Below are 22,415 nucleotides of genomic sequence, written 5' to 3' on the forward strand. Positions count from 1 at the left end.
CCATTAAGGTTAAAGACATTAGTTAATGATAGGAAGAATTGCATTTTTAGTCCCACTTAATAGATGATATTATACTTTTGATCCCATAGTTCACAGACTTAGAATTTTTAGTCTCATAAATTTAAAAAAATTATAATATTTGAAACAAAAGTACTACAACTGTTTATTCTATGAGCCCAAATACGCCACAATTTCTATTTATGAAATGAGATCAAATATATTAAACCTATAAATTAACATAGCCAAGTTGTGTGAAATGATAGACGTGGCTCAGCTGCTGGCATTCCAACATCGTGGCGCCGCGTCGGTTTTTCCTTAGTCAATTTTCAATTATAGTGACCAGCCGCCCCCACTGCCATAAATCAGCCGCGGCTGGTTATTTAGGCACATGCCTATGAATACAACATAAAATAAAGAGTTAAATACACCCAATAATATTAGCCATAATTTGAATGAAGAAAAATAATAGTAAATATTAAACCAAAGATACCAAAAGATCATTGACCAATTATCAATAGTATAGATAATTTTTAAAATGAAAATATCCTTATCTTTAAACTTCTTGGAGATAATGTGAATAAAGATAATTCTTAGGAATAATCCAACAATTTGAGCTCAAAATTATTTACGAGGAGTCTTGTGTTTGAACATGAATATGAGTGTAAAACGAAGATAAGTATCAATAAAAGTACCAAAGATAATAACATAGTATTGGCAATTATGAATAATATAGTTATAGATATAGATAGATTTGTATATAGTTAATTGCCATGTGTTTAATTCACTTATATTAAAAATATATATATATATAGGGTGGGTTTGAGAGACATGATCCAGTATCTCAGGCGTGTGGGGGGATTGTTTTCTGGGAGCATGTGAAAGGAACTCAAAATCATAACCTTGGAAAGCAGTGATTGTGGTTGCATAGGAAGAAATGATTGTCTGACTGACACTCTTCACCTCAAGAAAAGTAAAGAAATGTGGAATTTACTTTGAAAATATATTTACAGCTTGCAGCTTGGATTTTTCTTTGACAGCTATGTCTAATTTGGCAACACAGAAGAATATTAAAACTCTTTCATTATTACTATGAATGCATTCGTGAAACACGTTGCCGCAACAATCTCTCTCTCTCTCTCTCTCTCTTTTTATACCTCAGCTTCCTTACCTTATTTTGGTTTTAGTATTCTTGAAGTTTGTTTGCTGGTCATCACTTCGTTTTCTCTTTTAAAAGTTTTGTCTTTGGATTGTTTCGCGTTTGATTTTTGAGGTTGTCTTGAATTTTGGTGAATCCGGTGCAGGAATTAAGAAAGTTAAAGGAAGATCTGTGAAGGGTTCTTACTGTTGAACTAGTTATTTTAAGATCAACGTAAGGTTGCTCACTATTTATTGCCTAACCCAATCATCACTATTTTCTGGATAGAGCCATTTCTTTCAGGTTTAGAAGACAATTTAGTTGAAAAATTCAGAGCCCTTTTTAGATTGCGGCTAATTATTAAGGTTTCTGTATAATTCTTTAGCTTGAGGAAGCCAAGTTTTCGTTCTTGGATCGAACAGTTTCAGATTTGATCTGAAAATGGTGATTGGAAGTCTAAAATCCACAAACAGAGAGAAGTCAAGAAAGAGCAAGCAAGCAGTCATTGATGACAAAACTCCATTATTGCCTAACAAGCATGAGGAGGAGGATGGGTTTGATGAGTTCAATGGAGCTTCTTTCAGTGGGGCAGTGTTTAATCTATCGACCACCATTGTCGGTTCAGGGATCATGGCTTTACCTGCAACCATGAAAGTGTTGGGACTTATTCTTGGTGTTGCTGTAATAATCTTTATGGCATTCTTGACAGAAGCCTCTATTGAGTTTATGCTTCGTTTTAGTAGGACAGCAAAGGCCGTTTCTTATGGAGGTCTTATGGAGGATGCATTTGGGAAGTACGGGAGGATGGCCATCCAATTTTGTGTATTAGTCAACAATGTTGGTGGACTTGTTGTGTATATGATTATCATAGGTATAATTCGGAATTGCAATCTTCTGCGTATGACGTATATCTCTATCTATTACTTGTTGTTATGTGATTGTTAAGTCACATTGATCTTACAGAGCTTTTGATGGTTAAGGTGATGTGCTCTCCGGAATGACATCTGGTGGAATTCATCACAACGGTGTCCTGGAAGGTTGGTTTGGAGAGCACTGGTGGACAGGACGATTTTTCATCCTCCTTATTACCACCCTTGCCATATTTGCACCATTAGCCAGCTTAAAGCGAATTGGTGAGTCCTTTCACGTTGATTCTTATTTCAAGTTTAGTTAGGTAATGAAGGTGTCAAATGTGTTTCTTAGGACTTAATGATAGTTTGAGAAGCTATTGTACACGTACTGACACATACAGACCATAATGGATCGATTGATACAAGATACCTTATATGGACTTTCTTGGTGCATGAGAATTTTTATTTTTTCATTTGATGTTGAATTTGATGATATGCTTCTAAGGAAGAAATTGATGAACTCTGCTATGGCTACTGTTCTCCTCCATTGCAAGAAAAGCTGAATATTTATTACATTTGTGTTTGCAGATTCATTGAGATACACATCTGCTTTGTCAGTTGCACTAGCTATGGTTTTCCTGATTGTTACTATGGGGATCACTCTCTTCAAATTGATCAACGGAACCATTCTGATGCCTAGATTGTTTCCTGATGTTACCAATCTCGCCTCATTCTTCAAACTCTTTACTGCAGTTCCTGTTCTTGTAACGGCCTACATCTGCCACTACAATGGTACGGTATCACTTCAGATTGCAAATTCTTGTGTTTCTTATGTCAGGACGATCTTAGACCATCGTATAATGATATATACTCAGTACAGTAGCCACAAAGGTTATATCTAGTGATACAATATGCAACGGTACAGAGTTGGTGATTCTAAAAGATACAAGTTTCTCTGCAGTTCACTCAATAAACAATGAGCTTGATGATAACACACGAATGAAGGCAGCAGTGAGAACTTCTCTTGCTCTCTGCTCGAGCGTATATGTGATGTCGAGTGTCTTCGGATTCCTCTTATTTGGCGATGCAACACTTGATGACGTACTTGCCAACTTCTCCACAGACCTCGGAATTCCATTTGGATCTTTGCTTAATGATGCAGTGCGCGTTAGCTATGCAGCCCACCTGATGCTTGTTTTCCCTATTATATTTTACCCACTACGGCTAAACTTAGACGGGCTTCTATTTCCATCTTCGAGGCCTTTGTCCTCAGACAACCTGAGGTTTGCATCACTCAGCACTGGGCTCATGATGGTGGTATTGTTAGGTGCAAATTTCATACCCAGCATTTGGGATGCTTTCCAGTTCACTGGAGCTACTGCTGCTGTTTGCATTGGTTTTATATTTCCTGCTGCAGTTACTCTAAGGTAAGTCTATGATTCGGTCAAGCCACTTGAAAATATCAAATGATCCACTTTCTTAGCAAGTTCTGCCAGTTTGTTTGTAGCCACTCTAGGGGTAACGAAATCATGATCATGATTCTGATTATTTGTCCGTCCAGTTGGTGCAGGGATCGATATGGGATAGCCACGAGAAGGGACAGGATGTTATCCATTTTCATGATTCTCCTTGCAGTGTTCTCAAATCTGGTGGCGATATACAGTGATGCCTATGCATTGTTCAAGAAGAATCCGTCTCTTCATAAATGATCGAACAAAGAATGATCGATCATATTCTTCATTTGTTACTTGGGGACCTGCATTGGTAGCCTTAAAACGACTGAGTCGCCTTTCTTGGGTATTCTGTATGAACATACCAGCTCGAATAGTATTGTTGTTAAGGCATTGTATGTTCTATTTATTGTCGCAGAAATATTACTGTATGAAACTTGAATCTGTATCGAGTTTGTGGGAGCTTCAAATTACAATATATATACATGCAAATCCTCCTCTCTCTCAATCATTTGAATTAGGCGCTTCACATAAACACCCTCAGTAAACTTGAAGCATCAATAAGCTTATTCGGAAATAAGGCCCATCATCAAGGCCTGAGTTCTTGAATATACGCTAATACAAGTCTTTCAAGTAAAATTAGGCTTCAAAACTAGACTATAGTTGATCGAATCATCGGGACAAATATCTATATGTACATCTCATTCCAACTCCAACCAGCTGAATGTGTATGTACGTACTTACTAACATGTAACAACAGAGATCACACAACTATAACTAACAAAAAGTTCCCACGACTTTTACAAAACTAATGGGCAAGGGATGAAACTTGGTGCACCCAACTAGCTATAGACAAAATTTAGCAGACTTACATCATCACGGAACATTACTATATCTAAATAAATATCTATTTACATTTACCAGCCCCACAATATTCCAGTGCGCGTACTAATAAACCATGCGCAGGACGAAAAAGAGTGCCCATGGCTTTATGGTTTTCCAATGGTGGTTACGAAGGGAACAAGCCTTCTATAATCTCTCCGCCTACCGAGTGCACAACTATCAAGAACTCGCCCTAGCATCAAACGAGTATTCTGGAGTGCTAACTCTTTTGCTGATATGCCTGATTCGATTGCATTAGCTTGCCCAGAATTCGTCAAGCCTGCCCCAAACCCGAATCCTGATGAAAACTGCAAAGGCCCACTTCGAGCTTTAAAAGAAGTCTGAGGTGCAAGGAACCTATCGTCTGTTCCACCAAATCCATTCTCAAAGGATCCTGGATCCTGTGGATGGGAACCGGGCAAGGAGCTACAGCTTTGTAAGAGTGCTTCCAGAACACTAAGTGCCTCCCAGCAAAGAGTACTCTCCACCAGCTGGGAGACTATTGCATACATATGTGGACTCTGAGCGGCATCCACAGGAGTATGCTGAAGCAGAGCCTTTAGCATAAGAAGTATAACCCGCTGATACTCAACCGGCCCCTTCTCCAGCAGCCGAAGGAGGTGCCCAAATGCCAGAGCCGAGTGTTTGGGGAACCACTCATTGCACAATAAGGGTGAAACACAAGCAAGAAGATTTTCAATGCCCTTGATCTCCCCAGAGGCATAAGCCATGAAGACAGTTGCTAGCTCATTCAAAGATTTTGCTTGACACCAGATCGCAATGTTGGTTGCAACAGTACAAGCCTTCTGGTACTGCTGCTGCAGTGGTGAAGCAGATCCCACCACAGCATCCTGACTGAGCTGTAAGCAAAGCCAGGGAAGTATGCCTGTAATATGCATCAAGAGCCGTGTTTCCGCATCACCAAATATTGAATCACAAGAAGGCACTGTTATCCGAGATAGAACCTCAATCGAAACACCATGACTGACAGTGGACATGAGTCCTTTAAGCACCAGAGGCTGCACTCCTTCAAATGCTGGCACCTTTGCCGTTGATAGTGATGCGTCAGAGATGTTTCTGGAGTCCATACGCTGAAAGTCAGAACTATCTGATGCACTTGTGTCTAGCTCATCACGCGGCATGCTTGAAAGCAGCACATTTTCTGTTGTTGTGTCCCGGAATGATAAACGATCTGTTACCCGAGAGAACAGCTCAAGCACCTGGCAGTATACATGAATAAAATCTGTGTGCATCATGGCAACACAACCCCAGAAAAGCTGGGGATAAAGTATTACTTTTTCAGGTTCCATATTTTCCACCATCACTTGCAAAGTCAACAATATTTCCATCACAAAACCCAAAACTGATGGTACAGGATTACCCAGGCACCTATGCAGACAGCGAAGCAGAGATACACATGCATCATTTGTGACACGTGGTCGTAGAGCACGGTATATTTGGTGTGATCGGCATGCAAGGTGTCTTGATGTGCATTCCATAGCCCATTTAAGTGCCTCTGCACCCCAAGTTTCCCTCAGATCACCTTGGAAAAATATTGCATCCACCATGCTCTGCACAAGAGCAGATAAGAGTGCTGCACTTGGGAGCTCTGTCCTGACAACTGTGGGGTCCTCATTCTCCCACATCATGCTACCTCTCTTTGACTGGACATATTTGATCAGGCTCACAACCTGCTGCTTGTTCTCTCCATCACTGTTTTCAACATCATACAGTTCTAAATGCCGACCAGCTAGTGAATACAGTAAATTAACAAGCAGGTGTTGGCAGTGCTCCAGCACAATATCCTCTGAACTGTCCATTGAGACGAATGTAACATGAAAGAGCAGGGGTAAATGCTCCCGAAAATCCTCATCATTCTCATATGCAATTTCTGCAAGCAGAATCAGCGCAATATCCGCCTGTGTCAACGTGTGTTGCTGATGGCCTTGTAACGCTGACTGAAGTTCTTTAGCATTGACGCCATGAGTTCCAACTCCTGAGTGCAATCCATCTTCCCCAGAATTCGGAGTGTCAATGAGGTAATCTCCACTGTCTCGAGATACATGGCGACTTCGCAAGCTACCCGTTGAACTTCGGACCCCCATTAGTGGTCCAGACATGTTAACTAATGCTGGTAGAAGTTGTCCAGACCGACCAGCAGTTACAGGAACAACATTCAGCTCTGGAGGCATAGGAGTCAACGGACCTGAAGCACTTCTCCCACCAACAGCAGCTGTTCTCCAGCTCAAGCTTCCACTTGTATTCCTCAGTGGTCCATCAAGCGATCCACGGACAAGTAAAGGTGACATGTGAGGCTGGCTATCCACAACAGAGGTGATTTGAGCCACTGCAGGCGCCTGAGAGAATTCCAAGACAACTCCTCCATCACCTTTATTAGCACTAAGTCTCAATGGTTCCACAGTATCTTCAAGCATCCGCTGAGCCAATTGGTAAACCAAGTGATCAATCGTACGCTGTGGGCAGATTCGAGCTAAATACAAACTAACCCTCTTGGCAACTGAGAAGTATGTGGCAAATGCTCCACTTATTTCTGCTGATGCATTTGAATCACAATCTTCGATCCCTTTAGTGATTAAGAAATCCAGAACCGGACTTATGTTCCTCGGCTTGCTAGCTATTGTGCTCCATAACTTCTCAATTTCATCAGGAAACTGATCTCCATGGCGCCATGTTACATAATAAAGGCTTTTCAACAATCTCTCACTCCAACCTGAATCCTTCAGTTTCCAAAAATTGAGATTCTCGATCCATGGAGCCATGCAGGTCAAGACTTGATGTTGTGCAATTATGTCCACTGCGTCGAGCTGCCTCTGCATGATCTCTTCACAAAGAAGTTGGCTCAGTTCTGGATGATCTTTAGCAAGTTTGCAAGAGAGTTTATACTGGAACTGTTGATAAGAGTCGGGAAGGTTGCCGACAACAGCAGCTCGATAGCTTCCTGCACCCTCAACACCATCCTCAGCCCATTCACGGAGTGAAAGTGTCTCTAGCATCTGAAGAGCGTCGTCACGGATCTGTCTGGATGGGTCCACGACTTTGTATAGGATCAGGCTCAATAACCTCTGAATTTCACATTTTGGTATCTCTTGACGCATGTAAACTTCAGCCAGCACACTGAAGTAGCCATCAGCTATCGCAGCATCAGAATAATAGCACTGCATTAAGTGTAAGCTTAGTAGTGTTTCTACTGCAAAATAATCAATAAATAGAAATGGAGAACTGGAAATATGAACCCACGGCAACAAACACATGAACGGAATATGTTTCCCAAATAAGCCCCACTGAGTGTTCACCATATCAAATTTACGACCATCACAGTGATATCAAATGTACTTAGAAAGCTCTAAATACATGATGTACTGGTGTGGACATCCAAAATGACGAGAATACATGAACAATGACCAAAAGCATAATATGCATGTGTCCATTCCTAACTCAAACACTTAATTTGAGAAGACATTTGCCATTCTACTTCAGAGAACGGACATTACATTTTTGTGTTCAGAAACATGGTACAACAGAATTTCCTTCTGCGTGGATAATGTCTTGCCAAATGAGCAAACAGACTACATTACAGGTTTCGTAGTTACCTGATCGATGCAGGCGGGAAATAGGTCCAAATTAGTGAGGAGGAGATTCTTCAACGCCAGTTTTGCCAGAGAGACACGATGGTGACCACCTCTATGCCTATCACGGCTAGTTGCTCCTCTCCCACCATCTCCAATATATTTTGAATAAGCCGGAGTTCTTGGATCAGCTGGTGAAAAGCCAAAAGGTGCCCTGGGTGCTGGCTCAATAAATAGGCTATTGATCCAAGAAATTACCCGGCCACTCATCTTTCTCGCGTTGTCATCAAAACAAGGCCCATATAACAGAGAGGCCATTGCGTTCATGGATGCCCATTGGATTGCTTCGACCTGTTCACTCAATTCTTTATCAAATGAAAGTCTATCAATCGAGTCTTTTGACCGTGAATGCTGACTGGACTTGTAACGCTCAACTTCACGCCGATAATCACTGACACCATCCTGATTCCATGTACCACCTGTGTCATCAGCCCAGGTGAGGAGGAGATCAAAAAGTCTCTTTCTAGTTCTAACATCAAATTTCTCTGACTTTGAATCAACAAATTCAGGAGCCAAAGATCTTAGAACAGAAGCAAGTGCATATCGGAGAGGCTGAATCTCTTGGAAGTTCTCCGTAGGCGCAGTCAGAATCTGTCTAGTTGTTTCCTCAATGAACTTCAAGTAATGTAGGCGAAAAACTGGCTTGCGACCTAGCATGCCAGGCCATATTTTTTCAGCAACTGTCCGATATATATTTGCAATGTGAACACGGAGTTCTTCGCGACGAGACTTTTGACTCTGCACAAATACCAGTGATATTTTGACTCAGTGGACCCAGAAGGACTATGATCGACTTCAGCAGCAGTCAAGCAAGGAAAAAATATAAAACATCTGCACTATATTTAGTTTGCCACAAAATGAGATCTGAGTTTAATCCGAACCAGAAAGATCTCGGATTCTGACAATAATGATTTGATCAGTTTTACCTTTACAACATGAATATAACAACTGCATTTTGCTCTGAATCCAAACGGATCTTTTCTTTAAGTATTTATTCAATACATGACCAATTACATCATCTATTTTGCTGAAATGAATAGGTCCAATTCCTTCTGGAAAAAGATAATTCAAGCCACCATGGATTGTCTCCACAGTAAAACGAAAAAGAAAAAAATAAAAGCAGGAAGTATGAATATAGAGAAGGTAAGAAAGAGGAAGCAAGAAAATATGAAAACATTTATCTTAGGTGTTTTATCATGAATACCTTCCATTTTGGTTTTCCCTCTGTTTCCAGAGAAACCTCATCTATAAATGATGCAAGCTCGCTGAACATAACTTCACATATATCCAGATGCGAATGGCCCAGTGCCATGGTAGCTGCATGCTGCAAAGGGAAATAATATATGTTAAATATCAGTGGTTGTTTCGCATCTTCTCAATGTGCGGTCAAGAGGTTAGGTTAACCATCCATCTGTACAACAATTTTTATGTATGATGCCATTCTCATCAAAAGATGCTAAGGTACATGTAAAGAGAGCATCTAATAAATATCAACACATTTGGAACTTTCAACTGGTGAGAAACACCCGACAGTAGGCAACAAATGAACCATCCAAGGCACGCTCCCCCAGCTCAAAAACTGTAACATTTGAATATATTCCAGGAAAACTGCAAATTTGTGGAAGAATAATTCTTCCTCTTGATGATTAAAAGGAATACCCCTGGTATATATACAAGATTATGCACTAAGTTTCAGTACTTCATCACCCAAGGAGTACTCCAATATAATCATAAAGAGACAGTAATATAATACTCGCATAGAAAAGATTTAACATGTAAAATCATGTTATATTTCCTCTTTCAACAAAAGCCTGCATATATTACATTTAAAGCTTTTCACATTGTAATCCTAGCTTCTGCATTTTAGAAAACTCAGCAGCACTACTATCATGTTTGGCATTTGTATGTACACAATAGAGGTAAGTATAAGAGCAATATAACTATATCAATTTCAGGAATCTATTTCATATGTTCGCATGATGAGTTTTACCTTTATGAGATAGTGAAACTTGAATCACAAAACACATTGCTAAAGTACAAAAACTTATCCAAATTCTAAGGAAACTGCTCCTTTCCACTCCAAAACTATTATATCAGATTCTAGGTATATCTAGAAAATCAGATGCTGGCTCGCTTAACTTACAAGCAAAATAATACCGCGCGCTGACAGGAGTGGAATGATTGATAAAGCAATGTGATTCAGATTTGATGCGTCTCAGTATTAAGTTTGATTTCATATGTTTGTTTGTTTAGTTACAGCTTCTAACTTTTAGGTTATGATGCGGTGTTCTAGAATGGTAATCTAGTAGGCGTCTTAGAGGCAGAGATGTAACTCACTCAAATAAAAGGGTTTTTTGGACAGAGCAACAGTATACTTTTTGGTACTTACAACTTCTTGTCACAGGACCGCCTTCTTTTACATTCATTTCAATTGCAGAAACTGAAAGAAATCCTCTAACTCATTCTCATCTTCATTATACATAATTTGCATTGTTTCTGTCGGTCAAATGCTGAAAATTTGCCCTTGAGTGTAAGATTGCAACAGCAACTTCACATTGTTCTGACTGATCTCTATTGCACTAAAAGCAGATCCTGAGACCATATGGTCCTATAATCATCTCAATCCTAAATCTCATAAAGTTTCTCCTATGCTGACTTTGTTACTTACAAAGCTGTAGGAAGAAAAAGATATCAGACTAAGATGCAGAGGACATATTGAAAGAACGTAAGCAAGAAGTAATTAATAGATGCAGAGTGACATATTGAAAGAACATTAGCCGGCAGCAATTACTTACTACATGTGAGTCAGAACCAGATTTGAGGGAAGGAAATATCAGATGGAATAGTTCTTTTGTGGCTGCTGAACCCCCACCTTCTCGACTATCAAGGGGACATGAGCATGCGAACATTGTATACATGAGCCATTGATCCAGCTTATTGTCTGTGTCCTGAGACTGATGAGCTTTTCCACCCAACTCAGCAGGTGTAATATGAGCAAGACGTTGGATAACCTCTAATCTGCATATAAATGTTAAATTTAAGCCCTAACACTTCTCTCTGAATACGTATGTTACGGTTTGAAATGGAAAGAATCATTGAGGTCTGAATGACTGAGCAGCATTTTACTGACAATATAAACCATGGCCAGATTCATTAATTCCCCATCTTAGACTCTTAGTTGAAACTCATGTTATTTAACAGGTTCTATTTTGCTAGTGTGCTGCTTAGAGAGCATTTGCATATATGAGATAGTAAATTATAAAGACATTTACTTACTTTGCTTCCTGAACAGAGCTAGGACATAGTTCAGCAGCGTACTTAACAATCTCACTAAGGCAACGTGCCCATCTATTCTTATCAGGACTCTCAAATAATATAGACTGCAGAGTCACATCAGGAGGTACAGCATCAGACTCCCTTTTCAGATCAAAAGGACGACTAGAGTCCCAATAACAGCTCTGCACAATATCATCCTGTGTAACAGCGAGCCATACATTAAACCTTGGAATCACAGGTAAAAGCACAAGAGCATGAAAAGGAAGCAGAATTTAGCTAGACAACCCACTGAAGTCAGAATATGTTACCTACCCCATTCTCTTCTAGAACATCAATTATCAGTATCGGTTCAGCTTCATTTTTCAAGATATGATCTGGTCGTTCTAGCATGGTGAGTTCTCGTATGTCTTGTCGTAAAGCACGCACACAACGCAGCAACTCCAATGCAGTATGCCTAATCTGACTATCAACAGAGCTAAGGAATATAAGACCAACGGCATCCATCTCTGAAGCACGAAATTCAATAGCCTCTTGAGAGTGATTAAACGATGACCTCTTCAATCCCTCATTTCTCTGTAAACGTTTTGCATCAAGAGCATCACGTTCTATCTTATCATCAGAGAGACAAGCTCTCCAGAAACGCATGAGTTCAAGAAGGCGGCCCAATGATGTTTGAATGAGAAGAGGAAACTCATCTGGAAGACGAAGGATAAAATTTGCCATCCCTCTCATAACTGCAAAGCGGCGCTGGGGAAGGTATCTCACTATCCGATTCAGAACCTGCACAGCTTCCTCACGAACACCAGGATCAATACTAATGCCATGTTGAGGAATTATTTCTGTGATTTTATCACTTCGGCCAACTTCTTCAATCAGATACGGTATGCACTTCAGGACCGAGCGAAAAAGATACCCTTGAGACTTTTCTTTTGTGACAGAATCTGGAGAAGTTTTTTCAGTTACATCAGGTTTGTGCAGGATATTCAAGCAACTTACAGTTCAGGAAACATATAAAACAGACATATGATTAAGTTACTATATACATTTCATGAGGTATGTCAGTAAATACTTTACATGCCAAAACTCAATATATGAACTCTGAAGTATATGCTAAGATAAAATTGATTGCTTTTACAGTTGTTTCCACAGAAAATCAACAAGGCAGTATAAATTGTTTAGAGGGGATCAGAGGCCAATGTGCGGTGAAAAAGTACACTACTGAACTCAACTAATGAGGCTCGTAAAGATCAGCAGCAGTCATCAGAAGTACAACAGAAGTAAGATGATGAGGAAACACAAATAAGTGCTCTTCCCAAAATTAGTACCACTACAGAGCCTTTGCAACAGGTCAAATTTCTTGCTTGAGGACTGGTGAGAATTTTGATCAGAGTTGCCTGGCTGGAGAAAATTCTGAAACCAGACCAGTTGAGTTCAATTTGATTACCATACAGACTTCTTAGCTAGAAGGTGATTTTCACTATATGGGGGCTATAATAGACTTCTACTAGTTTCTTGTTATTACTTCTTTGAAATCAGTAAAATTAAATTACTGTTTCCTCCAGGTAAGACCTTGCTGTAGAAACAATTATATGGAAGTCAAGAAGTGTGTAAGATGCAAAAGTTTGAAGTGTTCTGCCATTCTTAGAAAACCTGGGTGGAAATTGGTATATAAAAATGGCATTTGGAAAGGAAAAAATGAAATAAGAAACAGAATAAAGTAGAAAAGGAATGTAATCAACATAATGGTATCTGATCCTCCATGTTTAGCATGTTAGGGCATGAAGATGGAAGGAAACAAATATCTCTAATCCACATTAAGTTCTTGCAAAAACCAAGCACATCCTTCATGGACAAAATAATCAGCTGCTGACTTTTGCTTCTAAGTCGTTTATTCAAGTAAAATGAGGGAATTTACCAACCACGTGAGAATGCTTCACTTTTAGCAAGCCATAATTATTGAATCTTATGTATCAGTATCAGTTGCTTATTCCTGCATTTTACTACCATAAGCATTATTTAACAATTCCATTTTTTAATGTAAGAGCTAGTGGCCAAAAAAAGAGTTCAATCTGAGCGATGAACTCCCGAATCTGTATATGTGCGGGTGCCTGTGAGAGAGTGTGAAAGTTGTGACTGTGTGCAATCATGTCTTGCAGAAACTTGTGAGGAGATCGAAGATTGACTGGTAGTAAAGCAACCTAACAGTGGCCAAGGTCAATAGGGACGTGAGCAGGGAGTTGGCACTTTTGATGATTGCCATTGGCAGTAAGTGGACATGAGTCTGTCATGATGATGGATGTTCACAGTAGCGAAGGGAGAGACAGTAGAAGCAGCTGTAGGGAGATGAAACAGGAATGACTGCAGTTCGTAGGTATTAAATAAGACACTGGAGTCTTTAGAAAATGAAGTTGGATAAGAGTAGAGTTTGATGATTGAACGAGTTATTTTGCTTACCAAAAATTAAAGGAGTTCTTTTGTAAGAATTAGGGCGTGACCGAACCCATGGAGACTGAAGTCGGAATATGGATAATCCAATCTATTTAAGAATGAGAATCCCCTTGATACTAGGTATACACCAATTGCACACAGGACAAGGAACAGTTCCAGTTCCAGCCATCGGGTCATATAGGTCCAATCATTCATTTGTTGAAATATTGTTATAACAAGTTTCTATGAGAACCCAACAGTTCTAAGAAAGATGATCCTAGACAGATAAAGTACAACCATCAACAAGTTGCATTTGCCACCTTAATTGACCTTACATGATATCTGAAAAGTTAAATGACAAGATTACATCCCTAAACTGAACCTATAATGCAAGAGCTGTAAATTATTACCTATAGTGGTCCTTGAAGATGTAAGAAGAGCCTGACTATAAGCTCTATGGCAAGATCTCAAAATGGCTTCAATTGCAGCCTTAACTTTTGGGATGTAGTGACCAATATTATGAACTGCCAATGAAACACAACCTCAGTAAGTTAAGTTTTTTATTCAAAAGGTCAAGAAAAGAGCATCAAACTAAGAGATAAAACAAATAATAACCACCATGAAGAATTTCCAAGCCGACATGCTGGCTAGTGGGAGACATAACAATGGCAAGCAATGCACGAAGTCCAATAACCTTTGCCTCTGGACTTTCTTGCTTCAGCAATTCCAGTACCGTATGGTTCATAGCAAAATCAAGATTATGTTCCGCAATCGTCACACAGAATTCTACAAGTTTGTCATGTTGGACATCCTGAGTGAGCATTCCTTTCCTAAGGATTGTCAGAAGTTGAGAGGTGACACTGTCGAGGTAATCCCATACACGATTTGGAGGTTGTGCATCACCATGGACACTCAAGTAAAACCTCAGAACACGATGTAGACAATCTAAGGCCATGAAGCGATGGTTCTTATCCTGCAATATAAATACAATTAAAATACTACTGTAATTTTGAACACAATACTAAAGGCAGAGATTGACATAAAAATTAGAGGAAAGAGGCAAACATGTAATTTTGATTGGTAGAGAAGTCAAAACAGTGCATATTAGATTTGTAAACTTACTCTAAGATGTTTGTATAATTGTTCCATGTGAGGACCAAAATTACTGAGGAAAGTATTAGGATCACCAAGACATAGGAGAAGAGTCACTAAAGGATAACCAACCTAGTAAAGAAAAAAATGGTCACATCAGTCAGAAGGTATCCAAGATAAGCATATCAAGACATAAATTTAACTCCCAATATAAACAAGGTGAATTAATGAATTAAAGTAGACAAAACTGTTCCGATAAAAGTCCAGCACTGGAACTTACAGCTATGTGTTTACTTTGTTTGTCCATCCAGTGCATCAGCTGCCCCCTTATTCGTGCAACAGCTTCATACCAAAACGTAAGTGCAGGTTCAACACCAGAAGGAGGCCACTGACCTTTTCCACCATCAGCAAGCGGTGCTAGGATGTTTGAAAGCATGTTGCACAGTGCATGGTGAAGTTCGCTTTTACGTTTATGAGGAGCACGATTTAGAGGGTTGGCTTTCGCAACAAAGGATGCTGAAGCATTCAGGCCACCCTCTGTTTTGACCTGAAAATGATCTCCTCATCATGTCAATGTTTCTGTAACAATTTTAAATTCCGACTTTAAATCAGACATACCCCAAGTTTAAGGTAGCGCATCCCATTGATAATACTAAGTGTTTCACTTCGTGCAACACTGGTATCAATTCGGCGAGTATTGAGCTCCATAAAGAAACGCTCAGTAACAGAACTAAATCTGTTGAGTCAAAGAGAAAAATATGCAAATATTTAATCATATTCAACTGTCCAACATAACATAAGGCTTTTTAATCAACGCTCATTGGCAGATGGTGGTAATAAGCACTTAAAAATTTCTGATAACCAAGGCTACAGCTTTCAGTGAAGTTGGCAGAAATGATACATTGGGTGTACCAATAAAGTTGATTCTTGCTTCTGTGTCTTCCAAATATATAAACACATACATACTCATTTTCGAAAATTGGAAGAGTGCTCTGATTTATATGGAAATTAAATCCATGTTATTCCTTAGTCTTTATTGACTAAACGCAATTTTTCCTTGTATAAGAAAGATTTATTTAGTATTTTGTTATGGATGACTCAACACTGTGCTAATCATGGCATCAACTGAATCCTCCCAAAAGAACTACAAAAGTTAAATCAATTTGGATCAGCATGAGCCCTTTGATTTCTTACTATTTGACAAGCATGTCCGTATGTTGGCAGTGTAAGGTGCTGCAGTTAGAAACAAAAAATAAAGCACATAAGAGAACAAAAATCTGCACGGCAAGCCCGTCAGATGCTATTGCTTTTCTTCTCTGAAAACCCTGACTGACATTAATTTCCTCAGAAAGCAGTTTCCTATTAATCTGGACCTAAGGCTAAGCTTAACTTGAATGGTCGGGAAAGAAATACAGGGCAAGAATTAAGTTTGAAGCACAGGAAGATAGATTTGCCTCTTGATTTAGTAGAGGTGAGGAAAACTTAGGACGGAACATAAATACAGTGAGGAATATTGCGGGCCCAACTGGATATTGGATAATAGTTTACTTTTCCCACTTTTTGTCACTCTATCGTGGAAGTAAAGCACGTGAAGATAAAATCACATAACATTCTAATTTCTAAGAATATCTTAGAGAAACTTTTTATGTAATAATGTTCACCGAGTAGAATGGAGAAAATGTTAAAAAGTGAAAGCAAAATATTAACAGTTATCTCAGCATTGAAATTATGCTGAGCTTTCCAAGGGTTTAGTTGCAGATGCAATTAACATCCAGCATCAACAGTTAGATATTCAGATCTCTAAGCAATTTAAACAACTAAGGAAAACATAGTACAGAGGCAATCCTCGTGCAGCCATGAAAAAGTTAGCATCAGTGCACTTACAAGCAGAAACTTTATAATGTCATACTGAGACCCACACTCATGATAGTAGAATCATTTCTTACCTGATTCGTGACAAAGCACCAAGAAGCTGTGCAACTAGGTCCAGAAGAAGCCCCCGTAAGTCAACGAGGGAAGGATACTCAACTTGGCTGACAACCCTGATAGTAGCAAATACTGAGTTTCTACCGCAAAATAAGTTCAGAGAAAGCTATTCTACTGCAATTGAGCTACAATGCATCAATTCCATTTGATACAAGAAAATCATTAAGTTACAATCAGCAAGTAGTATTCACAGATTTTATGAAGTATGCATTTGTTTTTTCATCACATGCAACACAGTTGTTCACTGAATATTCCTTATATTAAAAACTCAAAGCTGAAAAATGAAATCGTCAAAACATAAGTATGTGTGTGTGTGTGTTGGAACGTGCAAAAATTTGTTTCAAAATTTCTCTTTTTCTCCCAGTAATATCTTGTATCTGTTTATAATATCTTAGTGAATCTTTTTTATTTCGTTTTCATAGCAAATACAGGGACTTGAAGCGTTTAAGCAGGTGGATCCCTCCTTTATACTTTGTATCTTCTTGGATATTTGTTATACAATCAATATAAAGGGCAAAATAGTAATCAGCAACATATGCATATAAGAGAATGGAATCAATGGGCCTAAGCCTCAGATGTAAAGCAGTGTGAACTGGAATATTTCCTTTTAGTCTGCAGATAGAACATATAAATTTTCTGGAAAGCATTCAATCACTATTAGATACATAACTGATCTTTCATATTCCCAGCATTTCATATCAGAGGCACATCGGTTACGAATCCGTACATAAAAGAGGATACCGCAAAGAGGCATTCCAGTTTCAACCAGAGGTACTTTCAAGTATCCTAAATTTGTTGAGTGTCATCCTTCACATCAGTATCAACAAGAGCAAAACATGATTATATCCACCATCCAGTGCCAAAACATTTTATATAATTTTAACATGCATGGTTCAATGGTTTTGCTAACAGAAAAATTATAAACCCCACGGTGGAAATTCATACACGTAGATGCACCCAATCAAAGAAGAGACAAAAGCTAGTGGTGATGGAAGTTTTGAGGTGGAACTAGTGCCAAAGCAGTAACCATATTTTGATATATTCCATTATTTTCTGAATTCAGCTAAGTCATTATTACCTGTCAGCATTGATTAGCCAGTCAAAGACAAAATTCTCAAGCCCAATCCAAAGCTTTTCTGCCAATAGAGGACACCTGTTAAATTTACAAATGATAATTCCTTTTGGTGGGGGTGGGGGGGAGGGAACCCAGCAATTGACAAGGCATATGACAGTAACTATTGCATTAAGTTCCCTTCAGCTGATTAAGGATTCAGAGGACAACTAGGGCGTGAACAAACCTGTAAGCCCTTCTTGAGGACAGCACTCAACAAAGCGAATACATGCAGAGCAAAAAATGCATTCTACTGCCAGCTGTACAGTGAAAATCACAATGAAACTCAAGTTAGTTTGGGATTCATATTTTGCAAAATCTTGCAATTTACTGATTAAAAAAGTACAATAAGAAGAAAAGCAACTTTCTCTCAGAACCATTATAGAATATTTTCTACGACCGCCACTTCTTTTCAGCATCAAGACTGAAATATCAAATCTATGTCCCAGATTTCAGTCACTAATAAAATTTGCTTGCATATTCTCAAAGATTCCAGCATGATGCTCTTTCGTTCAGTTTATTGATCCAATTCAAGATGAACCAAGCCAAAAATTGTAAATTACTTGCAGTGGATAAAAGAAACTACAGGAACCATCATTGTCAATGTCAAGATCATGCCTTTTTCACAGTTTTTCTCTTGTTGGGAGTTCCAACTTAATGGCCGTTATTAGATGCAATTTATACAAGACTTCTAGTCAGATGCTTTCAGTATAGCTCCCAATCCTTCTCTACGTTATGTTGAGAGGCAACTAAGAGGTAGAATGGCCCCAGACTAGGGAGATTGAGATTTTAATATATCTTTGGCTATGATGATGATCATGAAGGTAAACCCTTCAACACCCTCTGGGCTAGGCTATTAAAAGTAGTTGCATAATACAGTATCCCTCGACGTGTTAAAGATCATCAAATTGAGAATAATCCAATACCACATCTCAGAACGCATCATATAGTTAATTAATTGTTAGTCCTATAACCATTCTGTATTCAATTCTAACCTAAGCTCCCTCTTGAGTTGCCTTAACATTTCCCAAATCACAGTGCTTGGTATTAAACATAGCAATTGACTGCATATAATTAAACTAAGCTACGAATAAGGGGGAAAAAATAACAGCCTAATCACTCAGAAATGAAAAAATTGCTGCAAGTTCTAATGATTCATCAGATTGCACAGAGACAAACCTTCCTCTGAAATGTTGATGCATCATTTGCACCTTTCGGAGATTCACTGCATAGAAACCCAAAAAAATCATTAAGAGACCTTACTTTGAAATTGAAGCATATTTTGATGTTAAAAGAGAAAGAAAAATGGGAAAAAAATCTTCCAACGTCCTTTGACATTGAAACCGCAAGGTAAATGAAAAAGAAGATATAAAAGACATTATCATGACATATATGACAACACGAACTCCGCGCCAGATGTTTTGACTTATTATTTTGTGAGTTATTCCATAACTATACTAGAATACTTGATGTACTTATGTTTTACTGAGCGTCCAGTCTAATATCACACTGATCCTATAGATACTGTATCATCTAAGACAGTTCAATCAACCTTACAGTTATATTGAACAGGGCAACGTGTTTAGAGGTAAAGTTTTTCACGTTTCAGTACCCACAAGCAGGTTAACGAAAGATAAGTTTAACCCAGACAACAAAGAAAATATCAGCAGCACGGTCTCAGATAGTCTCTCTAGTTGCTACCTTTTCCTCATCACGTATATTCAGGGGTCACAACTCAACAATACCAGGATAAAAACATCAGATAACAACTCATTAAAAAACAAAAAAAAAGTATGCTGGCACGCCAGTCCTTTCCGTCAATCAATAAGAATCAGTTCTTTCATCAAACTATGAGAATATTTAACCTTGCATTTCCTAGACAGTATTCTCCAGACCTCTGCATCTCACTCCACTATTTCTCACCTTGCAAGTCAGGTGCTTTTGATGTTCAAAGAACATGTAAATGTTAATCTAATAACCAGCAATAAGGACAACAAAGAAGTAAAACCAACAGGGATACTCAACATTCACCAACCAAAAACATTTGTTCCAGAGAAACCTTTCCACTTCTTGTAATTCAATAGTACAGTTTAAAAAGCCTTGATATCATTTCAACATTATGAAATTGCTTTTGTTTGGCACATTTACATTGGGTAAAACAGAATCGAATTATGAAGAGCAGAACACAGTATAACTGGACTTCCAAAATCTAGACTGGTAAAGTTTTAGAGTGTAATTGATGTGTGCCTGTGATAATTTCCTCCCAGAGACAATACATCAATAAGACATTAAGCATGAGATGAACAAAATCTATCAGTATAATGCTTCATCATCAGCTACAGAAATTGGTGTGGCAAACACACTAGAATTTTGCGACCAGGCACATACAATACAATTCAAGCATATAAATCAGAAAAACGAAAATTGTTGTAACCGATAGTGATATCAGTGACTTTCTAGGCCAGAGATGCAATTTCTAGATAGCATGAACTTGCTTATGGAAATATTGGAAATTGATCTAACTCCATATTTGGAGTGAGTTCATTTTCTAAAAGTTAATTTTTCCAACGAGTTATTTCTGGGAATAAAAAGGTAAAAACAAAGTAAAACCAATATGCACTCAATCAATATCCCCTGACTTTAGAACCGGGAAGCAGCATAATAATAATAATAATCATATCAACCTCAGAAAAAGAAAAGTTAACAACTTATCAGCGACAGACATATACCTACCAGCTTATCATTCACATGCAGAGTTTATATGGAATATAAATCGAAGAGATAGCATCATTATTAATTACCATCTGGAAGGACTACCTTCAATACGACATCTGTATATAGATAGTGTGCAATTCAATTTTCTCGGTATTAGAAAGAAACATAATCATAGAAAGAGAAAAACCTTTCTCTCCATCGCAAAAGAGCTTCCAATAAAGGTACAGGTGTATGCCGTGCGACCATTGCTAAAGAATCTAGTACTTGTTCGTAAGCCGGATCTGATGGCCGAAGGTACTGCCCATCCTGCAGTTACTCGCACCACAAATACTTAAGCAAGCATTCTTATGACAAAAAGCACATATCAAAAGACCTCTGAAGTTGAGCAATTTAAACAGCCCAACATTTTTTCTCTTTTTGTCTTTCACTCTAGGATTGCCAACCTTTTCCTCACATTAAACACATATAATTGATCCCTTCCATTCTCTCACTTTTTACAGCTTAACAACTGCAAGCCTCATTGAGTACAATACAACTAAAACTGCGAATTTTATCAACTCATTGACCAATCTTGGGCATGTATGAAGACATGGTATACTACAACATAATTCAATTAACCTATATGGAAATTTAACATGGTATACTACGACATAATTCAGCTAACCTTAAGGAAATTTACTGGGAAAACAATAGCAATGATACTTTTTTGAAAAATGAAGTCTCGCTAACTGTAAACAATCACACACCCAAATAATAATAATAATAAGAAGAAGAACCTTACTTGAACTTGAGCAGTCTCAATCCTACGCCTGGCAAGAGGAAGGAACCGCTGCAGCAGCGCATCAACAATTAGCTTTGCCGCACTCCCGGCCTTCATTTCCTCCTCAACTTGTAAAACAATAAAGCAGACACAAACTTCCAACTTCAAAATTTCACCTCAGCCCTAACATTGTTTCTCTCCAGCCGTGATCCCAATTGCCTACAACTGCCAAATTTAAAGCACAAAACATGAAAATAAATTTACTCAACAAACAGAGTGGGCGTAGAATCATCCGATTCAAACATTGCTCTGATATTACGCTCAATTAAGCAGAAGTGCACCTGTATATTCCACGCGAAAACCATTTAATCAGTGCGGATTTATTAAATCTGAGGGGGGGAATAGGAGTCTCCGGATGCACCTTATACGTAATGGAATGATGATTTGCTCTTCACTTACAGCTTGGAAATTCCTTTTCTTCTTCTTCCATTTAGATTTGCTACCAGACCAACGGCGACATGGATTTTCTGTTCTATTTTTATTACGGTGTTTTGCTGTCGTTCGGCTGTTTTTGGCAATTGAAGATGCGGGTCAAACAATGATGCGTAATCCGGGTCGGGAATTCGTTTGATTTTGGGCTAACGGGTTTGGGCTGTTTTTCATGTCTCGTCGTGTACAAGTTAATTATCCTTTTGTCTTCGTAGGTTAAATTACTCCGTCCATGCAGTTCATTACACATAGCCTCCGTTTAGTACGTGCGATTAAACATCATAAAATTATTTATCATATTTAATCACACATTTTGTTAGTATTAAAACTCGATATTAATATCGGATTCGATCTTATTAATCACAATGTATGCTATAATAAATCACGTCTATTTAACTGGTATAAGTCATTCTACAAACTAATATTAATTTTTTTATATTAATATATATAATATACTAGCTATTGTGGCACATCGTTTCTATATGCATATAATAAATCTTTCACGCTTTAAAATATATTACAAATAAAAGTAAAATATATAAATCAATACATTAAATTAATAAAAGAAATAAATAAAAAATAACAATTTATCA

General features: G+C 38.3%; 2 protein-coding genes across 5 annotated transcripts; one reads left to right on the plus strand and one right to left on the minus strand.

Moving 5' to 3' along the window:
• The first annotated feature begins 853 nt into the window (after window positions 1-853).
• On the plus strand, window positions 854-3,945 carry LOC105167507 (amino acid transporter AVT6A). 2 transcript variants are annotated; one of them, XM_011087269.3, is made up of 5 exons: window positions 854-2,006; window positions 2,116-2,268; window positions 2,575-2,778; window positions 2,948-3,413; window positions 3,557-3,945. In XM_011087269.3, the coding sequence occupies exons 1-5, from the start codon at window positions 1,577-1,579 to the stop codon at window positions 3,693-3,695; spliced, it is 1,392 nt and encodes a 463-aa protein (XP_011085571.2). In that variant the 5' UTR covers window positions 854-1,576; the 3' UTR covers window positions 3,696-3,945. The 2 variants fall into 2 exon arrangements, with proteins under 2 accessions (XP_011085571.2, XP_020551537.2); XM_020695878.2 differs by having other exon boundaries at window positions 856-2,006; window positions 3,548-3,945.
• Window positions 3,946-4,064: 119 nt separating this feature from the next.
• LOC105167508 (ARM repeat superfamily protein) lies at window positions 4,065-21,903 on the minus strand. Of its 3 annotated transcripts, none has more exons than XM_088884244.1 (18): window positions 21,755-21,903; window positions 21,355-21,558; window positions 20,761-20,879; window positions 19,038-19,083; window positions 18,046-18,118; window positions 17,826-17,883; window positions 16,708-16,803; window positions 15,380-15,497; window positions 15,042-15,308; window positions 14,792-14,893; window positions 14,288-14,642; window positions 14,080-14,193; window positions 11,555-12,183; window positions 11,243-11,439; window positions 10,762-10,984; window positions 9,171-9,290; window positions 7,931-8,704; window positions 4,065-7,495 (listed from the first exon to the last, which is right to left on the minus strand). In XM_088884244.1, exons 2-18 carry the CDS (start codon window positions 21,448-21,450, stop codon window positions 4,427-4,429), a joined length of 6,456 nt encoding a protein of 2,151 aa, XP_088740370.1. In that variant the 5' UTR covers window positions 21,451-21,558; window positions 21,755-21,903; the 3' UTR covers window positions 4,065-4,426. The 3 variants fall into 3 exon arrangements, with proteins under 3 accessions (XP_088740370.1, XP_088740368.1, XP_088740371.1); XM_088884242.1 differs by having other exon boundaries at window positions 21,675-21,895; XM_088884245.1 differs by lacking the exon at window positions 21,755-21,903 and having other exon boundaries at window positions 21,355-21,580.
• Between the last annotated feature and the right edge of the window lie 512 nt (window positions 21,904-22,415).

Source organism: Sesamum indicum, linkage group LG8, assembly GCF_026168435.1.
Source record: "Sesamum indicum cultivar Baizhima isolate 11 linkage group LG8, ASM2616843v1, whole genome shotgun sequence".
NCBI lineage: Eukaryota > Viridiplantae > Streptophyta > Magnoliopsida > Lamiales > Pedaliaceae > Sesamum > Sesamum indicum.

What these genes read in the sequence shown, in the direction of transcription:
- LOC105167507 (XM_020695878.2), top strand. Translation starts at nt 1,577, where the DNA reads ATGGTGATTGGAAGTCTAAAATCCACAAACAGAGAGAAGTCAAGAAAG. An exon ending in TGTGTATATGATTATCATAG is followed by an intron (nt 2,007 to 2,115) that starts GTATAATTCGGA and finishes TTGATGGTTAAG; the next exon opens with GTGATGTGCTCTCCGGAATG. An exon ending in CTACATCTGCCACTACAATG is followed by an intron (nt 2,779 to 2,947) that starts GTACGGTATCAC and finishes GTTTCTCTGCAG; the next exon opens with TTCACTCAATAAACAATGAG.
- LOC105167508 (XM_088884244.1), bottom strand. Translation starts at nt 21,450, where the DNA reads ATGAAGGCCGGGAGTGCGGCAAAGCTAATTGTTGATGCGCTGCTGCAG. An exon ending in ATCTTCAAGGACCACTATAG is followed by an intron (nt 12,184 to 14,079) that starts GTAATAATTTAC and finishes AAACTTCTCCAG; the next exon opens with ATTCTGTCACAAAAGAAAAG. An exon ending in ATGTTCTAGAAGAGAATGGG is followed by an intron (nt 11,440 to 11,554) that starts GTAGGTAACATA and finishes GCTGTTACACAG; the next exon opens with GATGATATTGTGCAGAGCTG.